Here is a 21,639-nt window from a genome sequence, read left to right on the forward strand (position 1 = left end):
GTTTCACGCGTGCGTTTGAAGTTTCACGTAATGAACTTATTCTAGTTTTAGTGGTTGTATTACACTACTACGAACGCAATAACGCTTTTAAACATTTGCCTGTAATGTGTATAATCTTGCTCTAACCAACGTAGTAGGGCTCATTTTTATTATTATTTTAACATTAATCTGACACTTTCAACTAATTAATTTAAATGGAAGTGGCAATATGCATTTCCGGACATTAGTTACGAGCGATGTTTACCGGTGACAGTGAAATCCTGTAATCAAAGACACTTGATTCTATAAAACAATCGACGAAAGAATCACGTGATCGGAACGCCGCTAAATTTCACGCTTGGCAGAACATTATAATGAAAAACGTCTGGTATGATAATTGTTTTATTATCTTAAATACAACGATTATTACAACATAAATTAACTCTTTTATAACATTAAGCTTGTTCTGTTCAAATTATCACATCAACACCAAAAGAACATTTAATTGAGACAAAATGGAATGGTTAAATTTGTCAGTACATTAGATACTTTGGTACAAAGGATTAACATAATTGGGTAACTTTAATAAGTAGGTATATTTATAATAACAAATATTAAACAATATAATGTTCCGGTATAAAAAGCAGTGTACCTACTGTAATTACCGTAGTAAAATAAATACATATATATCAACACTTAGCAATATTTATCAAGAATCTTCGTCCTATGATACATGTGCTCAATTTCGAATAATATTACTTTCATGCCCTATTCTTAGACGCGTTTAACTTACATATGTGTTGAATGCAATATAATTTCATGCTTTTTGTTTTCATTGTAGGTGCATTTATTAGTAGTATAAACGATACATTCATTCAATTTGCTACACGCGTCAATAAAAATAACTCCCGTGTATGATTTATTTAAACGCCGTTATATCTTTAAATGATGCTACCAACCAGTACCCAGGCCGGTAGGTAGTTCTTGCAAGTCAAATCTTCACCTTATTTATTTGTGCACTAATTATAATAGGCGGGGTAAGTTAGAATACAGATCACAAATTACTCTAATTTCTAAAGTGAAGCCAACGTAAATCTATAGAATTTGTTCGTATGTGGCGCTAATATATATATATATATATATATATATATCATCCAGATATACACTATTATGTAGACTATTAATAATATATTTATAAAAGAATATCATCTAAATACAGATAACCTAAAGTATAAAATAAAAAAATAATCACTGAAAATGAAGAGGCAGAAAATCCAATTTGATCAGTAAATTCATCTTCAGCTAGACATAATGCGCAAAAGACGATGTAAGTATTTTCAATGAAATTTTTTGAGGTGTCCGTTTTACCTAATGATAGATGTAGATAGTGTATATACATTTCCACTTAGACAAATAAACTCAAAGATCATCAAACACGGTATGAAATGTATAATCAATTTTGATTGCTCTTTGCTTAACTTCATAGTCCACTTTATCAAAATTAGACAAGACAAAATTACAAGAAGACTCCTTAAAAATATTATATAAGCTTGAAAATATAAGTAGAAAATTAATTATAAAATGAAGCGATATTTTTAAGGAAAACATGCACCCGTGCCATAGAGCGTAGCTATATGTATGTGTTTCTATCAACGTTATACTTATTACATAGCAAACACCTAGAATATTTGTATCTTATTTATATGTATTTGTCTTAAAAATGTTTAACAAAATAGCTGAGGAGCCCAAAGTGTTTAACAATCAATGTAATTTTAGTTATTGTTCTTAGAATACCCTAGTTCTCTGAATTTTACGCATTTTGTACAATAAGTATAAACTCAATGCTATATAGAGACAATAACAATACATAATCGAGCTCAGTATTGCCTAAAAGCAGACAATATACCATTGCGTTCATTATAGGGTTAATATTTTCTGGTAAAAAATAATGTATACATAAGGGAGCATCAATAAATTACGTCACAGATTAAGCGTCGCAAAATTACTGTTGTATATAATTATTGAAACATTGTTATTTGTATTTTGTCCCTAATTTTTTGTTGTTAATTTTTTAGCCTTTAACTGGACCTCTTGGGCCAATATATTCCACTTTCCGTACGTATTGTTTGCCCGTAATGACTTTCCTTCTTGATTCAAGTTATTCTTAGTTCAAGTTAATTTTGCAAATATAAAGTTGCTTTACCTTTATTTTTAGTGTAATTTATGTTGTTGATATTTTCAACATTTGTAGTTGCAGTATAAATTCCTCTGCAATAGTTAATGTAATTGCTCTAACGTTAGGATTCAATTTACTAATTCAAATAATTTCGGTTGACGACTCTCGCGGACTCGTAAAATTCTTGCCCTTCAAATTTGGTGCGACGTAATTTAAGAATGGTCCCTAATTACATGTTAAAAATCTATGCTCTAAAGTTATAACCAATCCATAAAACAAATCTCAACAAACCAATAACGACGTCTAACTAATATGCGGTTGATCAAACATTATCATTATTCGTGTCATTATTTTAGAGAATATCTCGAGTAAAGATTCTAAAACTAATAAAATAATTGTTTTTACAATAAAATAAAACACCGTAATATCTTTATATAAACAATACTTATCACATTTCCGCCCCATCAGCGCTCACACTCGAATACTATGAAATCGTAATTTTGAATTACAATACAATTGATGTTTTTAAACCAGTGGTCTTGTATTAAATGCTCCCGTGGTCTCGTGAATACTACACACGTTATATATTAAAGAAATCTACTTAATGTAAAACTTATCCTAAAAATAGTCGATGATGCGTCCAGTATGATCTATGTATTACAATTTTATTGACATCGAAGTATTTTAAGTTGAATGATATTATTTTGTCGATGGTTATATTAGTCGCTGTTTCATTCATTACTTGATCAATTATTTTATAACTCTAAATGCCATAATAACATTACGTTAGCGTTAATTGTAGCTGTAAAATACTTTTATTAACTGTTATAATAATTATTAATTCATTACAACATACAAATAGAATGGTATCGCAACTACATTCGATAATTTCCATTACAATTAAAATTAGGCAGCTGATATACAGTTGGTTAGTTATCAAGTTACCTGAATGCAACTATCGTTCTGTTGTATTTCAATTGGTGCATTTAGTTGATAGGCCCCACCCTCTAACAGACTGTGTATCAGGGCCTTAGTAGATAATAAATTGTTTTATTAGACAGCTTAAAATATTTCAATATTAACTATTAGCCAGGCACCAAACGGTATGTGGATTAATTGTGATAATCATATTGAAGTACTAATAACTGCTACAAAAAAGCCTGGTCACTCATACAACATTATGGTTGAATGCAAAATCGATAATTTTAATGACTAATCGCTAATTCCGCATTTGAGATTTTACGCTGAATATAAAAATATTTAAATTCTTACTCATAACCGCCTTCAATGGAATGATATGTGAATGTCATTCGCCGGCATTCCAACATTATTGGGTGTTATATATTCTATTTGCAAATATCTCAAATATGAAATTCTTAGTGCGAGTCGCGACGCACACGGCTCTTTGCCTCTAGGCTGTATACTCATGTTACAATTGTTACCATAGACAAAAATGACAATGTAGACAATAATCATGCCGCCCTACTATTCTTTATGAATAGAAAATATTATTTTAAATAAATACCTAATCATAGTTTCTGTAGATAGGTATAAAATATTTCGGTCAGTTGTATTTTAAAATAACCCTTATTAAATAAGAACTGATATAAAGAACATACTGAACTGCAATATGCATGTTTTATCATAATGTAAATGTCATTTGAAAAGATTGAAAGCAGAGTTTCTCATTAATTCTTCTTGGATCAAATTACATTCAAGTATTTTTCATAAGGTCTACTTGAAAAAACATAATTATGTTTCTTATATCTGATCCATGAAAGTGCATTTCAAATTTTATTATTAATATTACTTGCGGACTTTTTGAGGCAGACACGATGTTGACGATTGTCAATTTTATCTATAGAAATTAAAACGACTTTAATCTGGTTTACATTAGCATTTTATTCAAGCACTTAGTATTTTATTCTTTGAGCTCAGATAGAATAGAGCGCTTTGCCTCAAACTTTAATAAAACTACAACAGTTAACAATAATGTATATAACATTAATAATAAATTATATGTATATAAAAATTTCCGTTGTATCCCTAGACAGTTGCAAGTCAGACTAAAGGTAAACCGTATATTACTTATTAACAAATTGATACTTTTATCAATATTAGTCATAAACAGGCGCTATCACTGAGTCACGATGATAGTATATCTCATTCAATCATAGACATTACACAGTACTGCAGAAGATGTAAAATGGCTCAAGCAGTATCGCTAATTATCAGTATGTTGTATTTAGATACATCGCTGTCGTTGTGACTCACGAATAAAACACTATCGTAATCAAAGCGAAGATTATCGACGTACAATAACGTACTAAGTGCAAGTATTACTCTAGTGTAAACCAGTTTCTGCCGCGAACAAATAAAAGTCAATTTCGGGTCGTTCCGTCTCGTTCCCTCTAGAATGTAGTTGACGGAACAACTAGAAATGGTTTAGACGTTCGCAGAAAAGTCTGGGGTTTATACCGGCGTAGGTGGTGAAACATATCAGAGCGCGAACATGGAGTCCTGGCCCTCCTTGTTGATCTGCCGGTGTCGAGGGGTGGGTTGTGGTGTGGCGGTGGTGGCATTGGTGGCGGTGGTAGCGGCGGTGGCGGCTGTGGCGGCGGGCAAGTTGTCGGCGGCGGCGGCGCGCTCAGCCAAGAATTTATCGAAATCGCTGCTGGTCACGCTCTCTTGAGCGCCATTAGCTTCGGTTGCAGCCTGTTTTATTAAAATGTATTTATTATACTGGACGCAGATGTGGAATATTGTTTGATCATCAAAATTGACCAATAATATGATGGCCAAAGTGTAGACTATTTATTAAGGTTTCTTAAGGGTCGGAAACGCGCACGTGACGCCCCCGGTATCTCAGGCGTCTACAGGTAACCGTTTACGATCAGATGGACTGCATGCTTGTTTGCCACCATCGTAGTATAAAAAGTTCAGTATAGAAAAAATATATACGACTTGGTACAAAGTCTCTCTGGTCAATTTTTTCTATTTACATATTGTGTTGTGATAAATATTATTCTATTCTATTCTATTAAGTATCACATTCAAAGAGAGATTGAAATTACGATAGCTGGAGTCGAAGTTCAAACGTCTATTCGTATTCGTCAGGCTTTAACCTTCAGTTGCCTTATAAGGCCTTCGGGGTTTGGAGTGCCTTCTACAGTAGCCCTTTTATAGTTTGGTAAAGCTGTAAATGCTAGCGACTGCCAACAGGATATATAGAATAAGACAAAATCGTGAGTTTTCCCCGAGAGTATCTATTTCGATTATTTCTGGAACTGGCATCGCGTTTGAAGAATAGGATATGACTTTGAAGCATAACAGTTCTTAGGAATGACAAAGCTATAGAGCAATATAATTGTTACAATGTGTTTAGTGTTTTGATGCCTATAATGATGGCTCATGTCTATGGGCACGATTATCACCTTCCATCTGGTAGGCTGTTGCTTGGTTGCAACTCCAATTGTAAAAATAAATACAATGTATGTGTATAACATTTTGTTACTCAAGTAGAGATTGAAAACAAAAAAATAGTATATCTCACTCCTAAACTATATAAGATATTATATGTCATTTTAGTACTAATACAACACATTTATAGCTTCATAAATTGATAAATAAAAAGAATGGGATACAAACCTATATCATGTATAATTATGTATAGTGTAACATGGAGTATTTAATGAACATGAAGAACTATAAATTTAATAGAAAATCTTCGTGTAAACTTTTTAAATAGTTTATCCGATCTGCATAAAAATGTGCGTTAACGATCCACAAAGGGCAATGAAGGATACTGTAACGATAAGGTCAGCAATATGAGTATATACACAAATTGTGGATAAGCAATCTTCTATGTATATGGTGTAAGGTATATTGCATTTAAAATAATTATATAAATGGTGCAGAAGGTGAATAATGAAAAAAAAAATGTATATATTATAATGTTACGAAAAAACCGAAATGATAATGACAAAATAAAAATATAAAAACACACCTTCTCTTGCGCTAACCAAGCGGCTATCTCATCTATTTCTCTCTGATCCATACCCGACGGCTGTAGAAAAATATATAGAAGAAAAATAAACATAGGAAGGTTTCAAAATATAACTAATAGGTACTTTTATTTAAATAATTGAAATCGGTTTAAAAAATAAAAATACTTATATAAAAAATAAACAGAACATGAGAAGATATTTAAATTTCGAATTTGAAACAATATTTTTTATGTTTTCTCTGTATCGAGTTAGTGTATTAAGACATTACACAGTTGGATCGCTCCAATCTTTTTATGTTTATCTTGAATAGATTTTCACGAGATATACATAATATTTATATAGATTGGGTTTAAAGGGATGAAATCATTATGCCAAATTATTTGAGGTCCGGATGGAAAGGTTCTTTTCTAAAAGGTTATGTCTTCACCATGCTTTTAGCATTGTGAATATCATATAGACAGAAGTGGATAAGGTAAACACTCACCATCGGCTGCGCTTGTGTAGCGCGCAGGCTAGCGGATGCCGCCAGTCCGCCCGTTGCTTGTTCCTCTGAATTATCCGCGTAAGTGCTTCCACTAATAGTAAGAGAATTAAAAATATAGGTACAGTTTTACAGAGGTATTTTATTATTATAAATGAACCTGAATTTCAATTTCTGGTTTAGATACACTTTTACATGTGTATTATAAATATTTCAAAAAATAGTGACCCACTCTTGCTTTAAATGTATTAATGAAAATGAAAATCGTGGCCTACTGTGAAATTTGAAGTGTTTTTACATAACGAAAATATTTTACAAAAACTAAAGTACGTCACTTTTTGTAAAATATTTTCGTAATATAAATTCACATTAATACAAACACCAAGTGATACTCATAAATTGAAAAGCCTTGCCAGATATTGAAAAAAAAATAACTATGACACATATAATGCGTTTGTGGATATTTTCACAAGTTAGTCTCTGCATATACGAAGCTTATTGACTTATTATTAGTTAAACTTATTATTATTCTATATCTTATTAAAATTATGACTAACCCAGTTTTGGAGGTTTCATAGGAGACATTCCGAGATTGCGCAAACATATCAAACTCATCTTTGGAACTGCCTGGAGATTTGCCCGGTTGGGCGTCCTTCACAGCTGCAACGATTATTTTTATAAATTATTAATTTCACTTGAAAAATTGAAATATAAATTAAAATAAACATTTTGTCGTGACTATCGAGTGTTTTTCAGTGGTAGTAGGTGTGGTTAGTAAAATACTAAGATTATTTAATCAGATTTATAAGCTCATAATAAATGTTTACATCCACAGTTCATCTCCTCCTATATAATATTATTAGAGTGTTGTATAGAGTGTTTCCATAATTTGTATAAACAGTCGTGCGGGACGTTTAAAACAGTGTTAAAATTAATAACTTGCTGATGTTTAGAAGTGAACTGTGAGTGGTTGAAATGACTTCAAAATAATTTAAAAAAATACTTACTCAATTTGGCAATATCAGGTACATCATCGCTGAGATCTATAAGTGCATCATCCTCTGTCTTCTTTGCTGGAAATATAGAACAATACTTACTACATATACCCTCCTCTCCCTAATACTAGGGAGTATTATTCTTTGAATTACGAAATTATTATGATATCAACACTGACGTTAATTGTAAAAAGAATATATGATAATATCACAAATCGGGAGATTTTATTGTGAAAAATACGGATGCAAAAAATACAGTTACATTTAAAAGTTAGAAACATTTCAATGTATATGAAAAGTTCGAAAGTTCGAATCTTAACTTCATATTTCGTATCTTAATTTCATCATGACATATGGCATACTGCAAAGCGTTTAGCATAGAGTAGTACTTCTCAATAAGCTATTTCATATCTCGGTCATGTGTGGGCGAAGCCTCCGGCAACTACTTCAGTTTCAATTAAAAATGTATACATACGTGATTCAGTAGAGCCGGGCACTCCCATAGCGGCACCCAAAATGGCGGAAGGCGTGGCGCCACCAGTTGCAGCATTCCTATTTTTGAGACAAACGTGTTTTAATATGTATGTATTATATTGATACGTGAAGTAAAAAGTTTTGTACTCCTGTTTAAGTATTGAAAATAATTGCGCGGACGGAGGTATACGAAATTTCGAATATTTATTGCTTATATAGGAGTGCAGAATGCTAATATTTATTTATTTATACATTAAATCAATAAAAAAAACATTACACATACTACCAAGTATCTGACACACATACGGATATATACACTTTTATTATTGTTAAAGTTTGTGGACAAATTGAGGAATAGTTTTTGACAATAGAGCCGTCGTCGTCGGTGATATCATACAATACAAAGCAGCGACATCACCGACGGACATGGCACATGGCTTGGCTACTGTACCTGTTGTTGAGGAAGCGCGCGTGCCGCAGCAGCAGGTTGTTGAGGGCGTCGTTGGCGTGCAGCAGGTCGGCCGTGAGCGGCGCCTCCCCCGCGAGCCGCGCCACCAGCTCCGCCACGCGGCACTGCATCGCGCGCACTGTGTCCGCCAGCTCCTAAAATAAACCCTTTGAGATATGTGGTGAAGCTTAAGACTAATGATGCTTGTTACATATGGCTCCATATCATTATCATCCCATACTACCACAATTTTAATACATTCAATCATCAGACATAATATATGTATTATACATATACAGCTTCCTCTTGAATCACTATCTATTGCAGAAAACTGCATTAAAATCCTTTGCATAATTTAAAAGATATAAGGTAACACACAGCGGTGGCGACTTTATTTTAAACTTTGTAAAGATGAGAGCACTAACGTTTAGCAATTCAATGTCGCTCTGGTGGTGGTTGGTGTGCGGCTGCGTGGTGAGCTCGTTCAGCATGTCGTTCATCACGCTCATGTTGCCTTCCACCACAGCCAAGTCGGCGCGCAGCTTGCTGATCTGACTCTCGGACAGTGTCACCTATAGACAAACAAACACAATTACAGTTCCCTACAGAATAGTCATAAAATTAAAAGTTGAGTACCCCTAACATACATAAGTGTACCCTAAAAATGTAACCCCCAATTAAAAAAAAACTAATTATAAGAAAGTAATCTATATATTGTATTAATATAGTATATATTGTTTTAATGCAGTTCTAATATGTATTATACAACATATATGACTTCCTTGGAGGTCTAATGGTTCAACACACCGCCTTACACCCAATGGTCGCAGGTTCCAGTCCTCGCATGCAATTATTTGTGTTCATATTAGTCTAGCTCTATGTCTTACCGTGCCAGAGATCTGTTCAGGCGCCGGTCGACTTGGAGACGTCTGTGAAATGGCGGTTCTTTGTGGCGATCCCACCACTGGTTCTATCCCATCGGGGACACTCTGAAACATTTTAATACTAAATATGTCTTCAATTAAATTTTTAAACAATCATAAAGAAAATTTAAAAGTGAACTGGGGAGATAACTACATTAATACAACCATAAATGGACAAAAAACATTACATAGTTGGCTGTAATGGTTGTCTATTTAGGTACCAGACATAAGATGTAGAAGAAACAAATTAAAAGGTGGGAAGACGATATTAGGAAGTCAGCAGGAAAGAGTTGGACTTAAAGAGCAAGGGAAATACATTATGCATGCTTCAGAAAGAAGAAAAAAGTAAAAGAAGAATCGCCAAGATCGATGAGTAAAACACGCAACTGTTGACTTAATTTAGAATTTTCCATATTTCTCTTGTGTTAAAGACTAGCATAAGGATACCAAAATCAATGAGTTGAAGTTGACTGATGCAGACCAGATCATACAAGTAGAAGCCCTTCAAGAATATTACGTCAATTTAGCCGAGCACACTCAGAGAATAATCTCGCCAACTATTATTAGGCTATATTAGATAATCAAGTAAATCGAGTTTAATCGAGTTAGTCATACTCAATATAATTATGAATCATCATGTCCAGCTGATTAGATTTTGCAAATGATTAGTCAATAAATCTCTACGGAAAAACTGTTATGATGATGATAATAATAATATATTATGTGGTAAAACTTAGTAGGCGTTCACATGACAGTTCATTATACGATAAGTTACGTCAACTTTCTTCGGATACACGTCATAAGAGAACTGATAAACATATTATGTCCACGTCAAGCAAACAAACATATATGTCAGTCACATAAATATGCATTTCTTTTTATATGATATAATGTGATAATAGTCGCCAATATATTTGAACAGTACCAGAGACAAAAATATTAATTGTCATTCCTCAAAGCTAACATGCTATACCTTCATACCCTGTAATTTCTCTTTCTCATTCTTTAAACAAGAATACAGTAAGTTATTGGTAGATAAAAATAAATAAAATGTTATTTACCCTTTGTGGGGTAAATATTGGCGCCATAGCATCTAAATCTGTCATTGGAAACTCCACACCTTTGGTTCGAAGTTCATTATATATTTGTACAACACCCTGGAACAAAATCAAAAATATATGTACAAACTAAACTTCAATAAAAATTATTTATGTATCATACACAAATATATAAGATATATAAATATTTTTTATTTGAATAAACACAGTGTATTAATTGAATGTTCATTTAGCCTCCCCTAGCTATACTGTTTTTGTCTAAAGTGATTATATCATAATTAGACCACAAGTTTTAATTGTACACATAAATATTACTTACTACCTGTCCATCCATACTCACAAATATGTCCATGTACATCCATACTCACAAACTTTCGCATTTATAATATTAATTAATAAGAATAATATGTATATTCATACATCAATTCAATGAAACATTAATATACCAGTAAAGAAGGAAGGAAATATATTTTATCATATAGCTCTATATAAATGCATGTTTCAAAATTTAGATTGCAACAGCAAACATAACATTACCTCTTAAAGCTAATTTACCAGAAATATTATGGAAGCGAATCATAAACAAAAATTAATAACATTAAATTAACACACTTTACTTGTCAGAACAATAATAAACAAATACCTACCTGTAGCTCAGGTTGATTTTGAAATGCATCAGCCCAGCACTGGATCAAGCTTAGTACCTTTTCCTGAACTACTGTTGGGGGATCATTTTTAGGGCCAATTAATTTTACCTAAAAAAAATTAAACTTATTTAACAATAATAACGAAAACCAAATACAATGATTTTTCCAATGCATGATTTATCCCTGCATAATTGCAAGGATAAATCATGAATAACAGTTGTATCCTACTAAATAACATAAGGCTTGCTTTATTTGCTAAACATTTTGTTTAACACAATATTAGCAGTTGATAATGCTTTCTTGACATCTTGCAAGTCATACATATATTGTAATAATTTTAAATCGACATGAAATATTCTTTTCCCATGTATATACCATATATACAAGTTATATGTAGAAACTTGCAATCATATTGTACTAGCATTATGGTGCCAAAGCAAATAGTCAGTTGATGGCTGTGTGTGTGAACAAAGTGATTTTTATATAATTTTTTTTTTGTAATTTAAAATCAAAACAATTTTTTTTTTTGTATTTAATAGCAGATTAAACATATTGTCTTGTCATAGCAATACAGAACAATATCAGATAAACTAACAAAATTATTCATTTAAAGATGCCGAAAAAAATGTCTGAAACAATAGTTAATTTAATTTCAATGACAAAATATAACAAAGGATTAAAGTTTATTTGCCGATTGCTGAAAAAGATTTGAGTACTATTCATTGAAATCAATTAGTCATTAGCATGTTGTAACTTCCTATTAACTGTATAGGTAAAAAGACTATTGTTATTATGATTTTGCTTATCTATTTTGACATAAATCCAAATTAATTTTATTTTTTATTTAAATTAATCTCACAACAATATCTATATATAAAGTCTAGATATAAATGCTTTATATATGCTATATGCACATATCTTTATGTGTAATATCAAGACTATTTTCAACTTCCATGTTATCTTTTACAAATACAAAATTAATTCCAAATACACAATATTATCAACATATTGTTAAACATGATAATTAATATTAAATTTTCTCAAGTGAAAATAATATATAGTTGGTAAAGTCATTAAGTGCTAATAGTGCATGCAATGCTTATAGTGGGACACAAGTCGATTCTCAAGAATCAAGAGTCAAGAGGTCATCCTCTTGACTATTGATTCTTGATAGCCAGATTAGTTAGCTCATTTTGACAAATTCACTAAGAATTAACAATGATAGTTCCAGAGAGGAACATGTGGAGGTCAATCTGACAAGAGTACCTTGTTAGCATTGAGGTCAGATATGCTCATTTTTAACAGTTCTCTCTACCCCGTCTACAAGAGCATACTTAAAGTACTGGTTCAGCTCATGGACATACTAATAGTCACAGCTTAGTAGTAATATTGCAACAATGATAATAGAACCAAAATGCTTTCAATAATCCTTGATTTTAATTTGCTACATGGATAGCAGTTTTGCTATAATAACCTGCTTTCAAAATAATACTTACCAATTCAGAAATAAATTCTTTGTGACACACCAAGACATGGAGTGGCTTTCCACAATTTTTGACACAGGTTTCCAGTACAGTCAGTGTGTACATGACAACTGTATAGTTTTTGCCAGCGCTTTGGGTTAATTTCTTTCTGATGGCTTTTACAGCATCCTTAGGTCCGTCTGTGCTACTGTTAATAATATCACATATTTCCATATTAAGGGCCCAGTTTTCCGACGGCAGATTTCCATCTGTCGCTTGCTCTGGAATTATTAGGAAAAGAAAACATTACAATCAGAGGGTCATATTAATTAACACTACGGCGTCATGCGATCTTGTATATAGTAAACGATTGTATATTAGCAAGAATTTTTGCGAACATAATACAGTGCCTAGAGAGAAATTTGTAATGACAAACGTGACAAAAAGAAATTTGTAATGTAATATGCGCAACAAAAAGTGAAAGACGATCACAGGATTACTTAAGATGGATTACGAGTTACTTACACAGTAAATGTTTATTTACTTACCGATTTTTTGGCCTACCGGCGTAGAAAAGGGATTTCCTACCCCAAAGAAGGACATTTTTACAAAATAATCAAATATTTATCAAAACGATTACAATGATTTCACTTTGTCATGTCATTAAAAAGTTGTACAGTGTATTGTACAATTCAGAACCAACGATAATAAGCACAGACTACATATAATTATTGACATGTTGTCAAAAGTAAAGTTTAAGGGGGCAGTATATTATCAAATATACTTCACTGTACATTATGAAGAATGCTCCACTAACATAAGTTAAATGGCGGTAAACAGCCAAATTCTATATCCTCCAGTGGCGTAACCAAATAGCATACTCTGTCGTCTGTATAAAATTAGCGGCAATAGCGACATTCTTTGAAATATAGAATTATCATTTTATATGCAATGTAACAAATTAAATACTTACCAACTTATTGTTATGTAAGTTCTTATTATTACGTCCGTCCAAAGCCGTTGAATGATTACTATACATCAGACATATCTACACTGTAGTCATGAAAGCGCCAAAAATACTATTATTGAATAAAAAGTAAATAAGAAAGTACGACTTCCGTTTTTAAAATTATTAAAAAAAATAAATATAAGAAAATGTATGAATAAATATTTACGTCTTAAATTTTACGTCTATTTATTTAGAACTCAATACTCAGTAAGTAGACCTACCTACTTTATCAACAACATATAACAGTTACTGAATGCTTGCATGTAATACTATCTGCTTCTCTAGCGACATTTTAGACAAGTTATAGAACTATCATTTGTACTTTGCAACTAGACAGTTTTGCTATAGTTCTCCCCATTTAAAGTAGCTTACTTGCCTCTGCACTCCATAGTTCATATGGAAAGTTGATGGGAAAACGTATTTAATTTAGCCTAATTGGTAACGCGAAGGGTGAAAAGGATTGTTAGTAAGTATCTACCTATATTGTTCTGTTCTAAATAATATTACTTCCCCCAGTATAAGATTGATTCGTATAATATTAACATTTCTAGTAATAGAATATTGGCTGATACCAAATTTGATGTTCCAGGTCCAGTCTGATTATTATTAGCCATGAATATATTTGGTACAGTTGGTAGCTTAGCAACCGATACTGTTTATGTACATATTTTGAAAGTATTCCTGAAAGTGTATAATTTTTGAATAGTTAGGTATTTATAGTTCCACGTAATTTGATTATAGGTGTTAACAAAACTAAATATAAAAAATATTTAATATGTCAGACAAGAAATCATTGAGCAGTATTATTATTCATCCTGACATCGAACCTGGAGTAATAGATAATTCTATGCTTACTAGATGTATATTAGAATATGGTGCGTAATTTTTATTTTAATTATATGTATACCTATTGGAGTTTTTATTTTCATGTCAAATACCGGAAAATAATGCCTGACTAAAAGAAAGATTTAGATTTGGTTTCATTGTATAGGTACATGAGTAATTTTGTAATGTAGGAGCATGGACGGGAAGGGGATTGTTAGTAATGTGAACCAATGACCCCGTTGTGAGCAATGTACCATGTCAGGTTGAACTCCAAGCAGTTTCCTCTAGAAACAATAATGAAAAATTCCTGGTGACCTAATGCTCATCTCATTGTCATGCATTAGTGCTCCGCCTGCGTTAACCATTAGCGCAGACCGATAATTAGAAACACAGTTTGCAATCTAAAGAATTTAAATTTAAAGAATCGAACTTTTTTTACATAATAATTCAATTTCGTTTTATTTATTCATTAGGCCCCACTGAAGAAGCGGGGAGATTGTTTGCAGAAGAAGGGGTACATTTGGATGAAGCGCAAATTGTGCGTTTAGAATTCCAAAACATTTTAAGAATCGACCATCTTTGGATGCTAAAATCCTTACGAAAACTTACACTAGCTCATAATCTGATAGAGAAAATAGAAAACTTAGACCAACTCACAGGTCTAAATGAATTGGACTTGTCATTTAATAAAATAGAAAAAATTGAAAATCTTGATGAACTAGTCAATCTTGAAGTATTGTCGTTATTCCATAATAAAATACGTAAATTAGAAAATATGGATACACTTGAAAATTTACTTGTTTTTAGTATTGGAGATAATTTAATAGAAGATTACAAGGAGGTAAGTGTTGTACTTTTCAATAATAGTAGGTACGTATAGAGCCTTTTAGTTTAAAATTGGAAGGCATATTTTAATTTTATATTATTTAAACCGTGGCCCGGACTTCGAGTTGGCATGCCCTAGATCATACCAACTCGAAGTTCGGGTAGAACACGCTTGAAATTGAACCTTTTCGTTATGAATCAAAGTGGAAATTTAAAAAGACTTTTCCTTCTTTATTGGCAGCGCAGCGGCGCCGTCTGGATTATGTTTTAAAAAATATTTTCAATTAACTATTTTCTTTCTTAGTGAATGTGGTTCACGACACGTTTTTGTGGTTATTTTGTTCAGAACCGAAACACGTCTCTAAATATGAGGGTAGATTCAATAACTATCAGAAATGGGAGGTCACTGTTATGGAAAGTCGCTTCTAGTATTTGTGGGCAGGTATCCGCAATAAACTACATATATATTAGATGTCTCATGCATATAATTATAGTGGTAGGAAACAAAATTAAACAAAGTAATATATATATATATATATATATAACTTGATTAACTAAATTCTGATGAAAGTTTTTAGTGTAATTTTCATTGAAGTTTTTATTGAAATGTATGTTAGGATTTAGTCGCTAGTATAAATTATAATTCATATTACTTTTTGTTGTCTATTAATATCACTGAAATAATATAAATTTGATTTTGGTTTAAGTAATAGTGTTCGTAAATCATGAAATTACATTAAATATTTACGACATTACGGTTATTAAAATGTTGGTTTCATCCACTATGGTTTTCCAGATGGCATACATGCGTAGATTTCGCAAACTGCGGTCGGTTAGTTTCAAAGGGAACCCATGCTGTGACGATCCGATGACATACCAGTTCCTCAAGTCGGCACTCACGAGGGTCACATATATTGATTATAAAACTGTAAATGAAGAGGATAGAGAAAATGGGAGAGCTCTTTTTAGGTATCTTCATAAAGTTAAACATATTTTTATAAGACCATTTTTTTTACTTTCCCTAAGTGCCAACCGTATCCTATACTCCTGTAGACCGTGGCCTATTCCGGAGGTTTTGTAGGATGATTCCTCCGTACCCTGTAATTTCACTGTCATATCTCACCTTCCAACCGAAACAAGGAATCTCCTTTACAGATGTCTGAAATGGTTGAGACTCACGAATATAAATTTGTACTCAATGATGGCTCACATTCTCGTACTGTACTTTGGTTCAACTAAGAATCTTTATTGACTTAATATTATAATTACTGAGCCACAGATCAGACTTAGATAACGTATAAGCAGTACAATATTTTAAAAAATGAACATTTTCCTATACCCACAGGGGTTTATTGCGTAAATTAGACGAGGCGGATGAAAAATCGGAAAAAGAAAGGATAGCTAAAGAAGAATACGATGCTAAAGTTGAATTTTATGCACTCTCATTCGTAGAGTATCTAAGTGGACCAGAGTTACTCGAGTCGATGTTTGAGAAAGATCCGGACGGATCTCTGCTACTGAAAGTCGGCGGTGAACTTCTGGGATTTTATGAACAGTAAGTTTTTTATGAAGAGACGTTGACGGTTCACCTGATGGTAAGCGGTAATAATCACCTATTATATAGCAGTAAGGATATCACGTCATCATATGACACCACGTTATCATATATTACCCATGCGTTGATATTCCAAAGAATTAAGATTATAAGTTCTAGGGATGCTAATCTCAGATCATCTATTAGATTTAGTATCTTCCTAGATACAATTCCTTTATACAAAGCTGACGTACCCTCTCAGACGTTTCTCAGCAGCTCTGTTTCATCAATTTCTGCCCCAAGCAGATTCCAGTTTCATTTATGAGATGAGGCCTAATTTTGCTATTCCAGTTTAATTTGTGAGATGATTTTCATGACTATGAGACGTATCGCACGGGCGTCACATGGTAAAGTGTTAGCCGTGGTGCTGTCCATATGTATAAGTGACGGTTGCCAGTTTTCATAAGAAGGGTCGTTGGCTTGTTTGTCCATCCAGTTGGAAAAAAGCTAGAAAGTTGTAATATACTATACTACATTTGTTTAAAAGAGCCACAGTTGAGTTCCTTGATGTTTCTTCTCAGCTGAATCTGCATTTAGAATTAGGTGGTGTAATTGAAAAATGTTAGGGTTTTAACTCTTGTCTTCTCCGTGGAATATCTAATACAGTGACGATGTGTGGTATCTCATTTGCGACACAATATAGACATGCTACACTTTATTCGTTACAGAGAAGTACTCGGTAATTAAAAAGAATAGCTCTTATTTTTGTTTGGTAACATTTAGCCTTTATTGTCTGTCTGTCTTTTCAACTTCTAGTGTTTCATAGCCCACTCACTATATTGTATGTATAATTATTTCTCCATATTCACAGGTATAAGGAACAATATGTAGAGACCATGGCAGGTTTAGTGGACTTTGCTCAAGATGCATATAAAGCAAGGCAACATGAAATAAAACTTTTTAAAGATCTAGTGAATAATGCTTTGGAAGATAGCGTACAAACGAGCAAAGAGTAAGAATTTGACTTTTTTTTCATTATATTCGTAATTATATTTCACATATTAATTTTATTTTCAAATAAAATAAAATATTCATATAGGACTTTTTAGGCGCTACGGAACGCGTTTTTTTGCATTATATATTTTTTTTTCAACTGTCCATTTCAGTGTTATTCGTATTCGTATACCAGCGACCTATCTTGGCTTCTCCTTGTGATGTCTCTCTATACTATACCAAACTCATGTATGTGAAGGAGGCCGTATAACTAATTACATATTTACATGTATTATAAAATATAGGTAGGCATACAATTTTTCCGAAAGAAAATATGGAAATTGATAGAGAAAAGATATGAAAATAAGTTGCATGGTTTAGATGAGTTAAGCAAAAACCGAAATAATTTTTTTAGGTATAATTTGTAATATAAGTTTTAGTCAAATATTTCAAGTTTCGCCTTTGTCATAGATACACATTATTACCAATTTTACGGTTCAGAAAGAATGCCTGTCCCGCAGAATCGACCTTAATAAAGTTATGTATGAAATAAAACTATATTACGAGGTCAGACATAAGCTACGTGCTTATTATTTAATTATATAAATTGTTTCAAACCGAATGTTAAAATCTTTAAAAGGCTTTATATTTTATATTATACATAGATATATCTCTATATTATATATAGATATATCTATGTATAATATGTCATATCTATATTTATTTTTATTTATAAAATATAAATATACAAAGACGAGCGTAACAGTTGAGCAACTATAAATAATGAACGACATAAAAAGGTAAATAAAAAGAAGCAAATAATATTGGTAACTATAATATATTATTAGGGTTTTAGAAGATTTCGAGAAGAAGAAAAAACCTCTAGTGGAGTCCATGAACGAGGTGATCCGGAAATTTTCGACGAAACAAGCTACTATCGATCAACTTGAACCTACAATAGTGGACTTGGGGGAGGCCTATAACGACGTTTTATATGAACTGTGGAAGAGTCTTATGATTATTGAAATGCAGTTGTATGAGCGATGCGAGGTGCGGTCATCTTTTAAAATTGATTTCTGGTGCTATTTTATTTATATGGTAGTAAATAAGCAAGCCACATCTGTGTATTTACCTGTCCAATTAAAACGGGGATTGAAATGAATACGACATGAGTCGAGGTTAAAATTTTAGGTGTCGTAATATAATTGTTGCCGTCATATATTACTTTTTCTCATCTACCATGTACCTATAGACATCGATCATGTGTAATGAAAAAATCTTAACACAACCTTAACCTTAAAAAACTCTATTTATGTTCCAAAAATTTAAGATTCTAAATATACAATATGTATAATTCCATTTGGTTTCACATAGACTTTGTACAGATTCATCTTGCTTTGTAAGGTATATTTGTTGGGATAGAGTTGTGTAAATAAAAAAATGTAAGTATTTTTATCAGTTGTCTAGTACCCAAAATTCAGACTTTATTTAGCTTGGCCCTAGATAGCGCTGTGTGAATTGTCCTAGGTTAGTAAATTAGAGGATACAAAGGTATAAAATCGTATTTTATATCATATTTCTCTGGAATAGCAAGGAAGAGTAGCGCCATTGGTGTCACATGATGATGTGATGTTCATCATCGCAGTGCTATTCATCCATATAGGCAACGACCATGCCACTTACCATCAGCTTGTTTGTACCAATTGTATAAAATAGAATTAACTATGTTGTGATTTAGGAATCTCGGGTTCAATTCTCGGTGAATATGACGGAGATGATAACAAAACTGATGGAGGTCTCGCGTAATGCGTTTGGCGCGTGGCGAGAGAACGAGGGCGTGTGGTCAATGCGCCAATTCGAGTCGCTTTCCAAGTTGCTGGGTAACAAGATCATGCTGGGGGACGCACCACCGGAGCTGTTCGAGGTACTCTTTTATACGTAGATCTGGTAGATCTTCTCCGAGGTCTTCCTTACCTACTAAACACATATGGTGTACCAAAACGGTTCGAATACGGGTGTGCACGGTACACATTTTTTAAATAGCTTAATTTTCTTGATTGTATTTTTTATTTGTAAAGTAAATATGTGCAGATAAATATGTGATTCCTTTGTTCCTGATTTTCTTTACCATTACTTCCAAACACCGTGTTGCCTTATTAAAAAGCATCATACAGACAACGGTTTACAATAGAGCGAAATTATAGTCATGAATACAAATGTTTGTTGCTACAATCGAACAGGTGACCATTGAAGTAAAGTGGTATGCTAAACGGATGTTTTAGAATCGCCTAAACCTCTACACCACAGAGCGCTTCCATAATTAATAACATTAGGCTACTAATCTACTTTAATCAGTCGGAACGGAACAGTGCTTCAATGAAACTTTCGCTCACTACCTTGTTTCTCTAGTCAACTTTTACGACCTCTTGGCTATAAAAATCAGTGGTAATACATATATGTACCTATTCTTACCGCGTACCTATTCTTACCACGCTTTAGGAATTTTTTTTTCCATTAAATTACATTCTACAATATGTAATGTGGTGAGCTATTGTAATGCATTTAGAAGTACGTCGTCATACAAGGCTCTACATGCCATATCGGTATTCTGCCCATTAGGGTCTTTGAGGTGAGGTCCAAGTCATGAAAAAGGACTGGCAAACAAGCTTACGGCCCATCGTTTACCATTACCATCAATCGGTAACCGTAGCCTATATACATGAACAGCACTAGGGAGGTTTTCAAGTGACCACCACTCATTCATTGTTATTCCAGAGGGCTAAGATATAATGATCACAGGATAACAAGATCTCGACAGTGCTGTTCATATTGTATAAGCTACGTTTACGGTTAATTTCACTGTCTAACTTTACCCTACAATCCGTAGGTACAGCTTACAAAGTGAACTATTTTGCGAATGAAATAGGTGCGACTGAGGTCCCACGCTGTTGACTTTTTATAATCTTCTATTTCTGACTGGTGTTGATAACACAAAAGAAATCGCGTGATTTATCTGTGAAATTTCAGATAATGATGGACCGCGACATGATGATGAACTTGGTGGCTCAATCATCTGATAATCACATGCGGTTCATTGACGCACGCGAGGATCTACTCATGACCCGAGCGAATAACTGGCGAGATGATCTTGTACAAGGAACTAATGAGTAAGTTGCATAATGTGTATGGCGTTTCCAACACCGTAGAGTTAGTTAAGAATTATATTTGAAATATATAGTTTTTTTGTTGCTAACCAGATTTGAAGCCACGACCTTTCTAGTCGAAGTATAGTAGTAGGCCACAACGCTAGCAATAATTTTAGACTTACCTATATACTTTCTGAATATCTGTAGGTACAGTTTAATGTACACTCTTTGTTTTAGTAACGAGATTAAACGGAACCGTGATAGAATATTGGAGATAAATTACTTCATTGACAATCAGAGAGAGGAGTGGACTGATATGCAGATGGGTTTAACTGAGGCAGTGGATCCAGAGACCGCAGCTTTACTGGGCGATGATTTCTAAGTCTTGTTCTGTTCTTTATATTAATTGTGATTGTACTAACTACGTAAAAAATAAAAAATATATATTGTAACGGGGACCATTTTCAGGGGGGGGGGGGGGCAGTTCTCCCCCAACTGGGTACGTTAATCCAAATATAAGAAATCATGAAAATATACCAAAAATATACCTATATATAAATAAATAGTCGAAATAGTCACATTGTTTGTACTACCACAGATAACATAATATTACATACAGATACCCCATCCCATACAAGAAAATGGTTCCTTCCTAA

At 32.9% G+C, this 21,639-nt stretch overlaps 2 protein-coding genes across 2 annotated transcripts; one reads left to right on the forward strand and one right to left on the reverse strand.

The window, feature by feature from the left end:
- Positions 1–3,773: 3,773 nt before the first annotated feature.
- On the reverse strand, positions 3,774–13,334 carry LOC131848253 (TOM1-like protein 2). The gene is made up of 13 exons (XM_059198053.1): positions 13,200–13,334; positions 12,685–12,932; positions 11,189–11,296; positions 10,545–10,640; positions 9,448–9,549; positions 8,986–9,132; positions 8,564–8,715; positions 8,114–8,190; positions 7,651–7,716; positions 7,201–7,303; positions 6,647–6,737; positions 6,162–6,221; positions 3,774–4,870 (listed from the first exon to the last, which is right to left on the reverse strand). Exons 1-13 carry the CDS (start codon positions 13,252–13,254, stop codon positions 4,655–4,657), a joined length of 1,521 nt encoding a protein of 506 aa, XP_059054036.1. The 5' UTR covers positions 13,255–13,334; the 3' UTR covers positions 3,774–4,654.
- A 481-nt stretch (positions 13,335–13,815) lies between these two features.
- Positions 13,816–21,434, forward strand: LOC131848214 (dynein regulatory complex subunit 3-like). Its single transcript, XM_059197999.1, has 10 exons — positions 13,816–13,867; positions 14,402–14,535; positions 14,959–15,326; positions 16,107–16,279; positions 16,656–16,865; positions 17,716–17,856; positions 18,686–18,887; positions 19,576–19,761; positions 20,865–21,004; positions 21,221–21,434. The coding sequence occupies exons 2-10, from the start codon at positions 14,436–14,438 to the stop codon at positions 21,363–21,365; spliced, it is 1,665 nt and encodes a 554-aa protein (XP_059053982.1). The 5' UTR covers positions 13,816–13,867; positions 14,402–14,435; the 3' UTR covers positions 21,366–21,434.
- Positions 21,435–21,639: the final 205 nt, after the last annotated feature.

Source organism: Achroia grisella, unplaced genomic scaffold (assembly GCF_030625045.1).
Source record: "Achroia grisella isolate CSIRO2021 unplaced genomic scaffold, CSIRO_AGI_Agris_v1 utg546, whole genome shotgun sequence".
Taxonomy (NCBI): Eukaryota; Metazoa; Arthropoda; class Insecta; order Lepidoptera; family Pyralidae; genus Achroia; species Achroia grisella.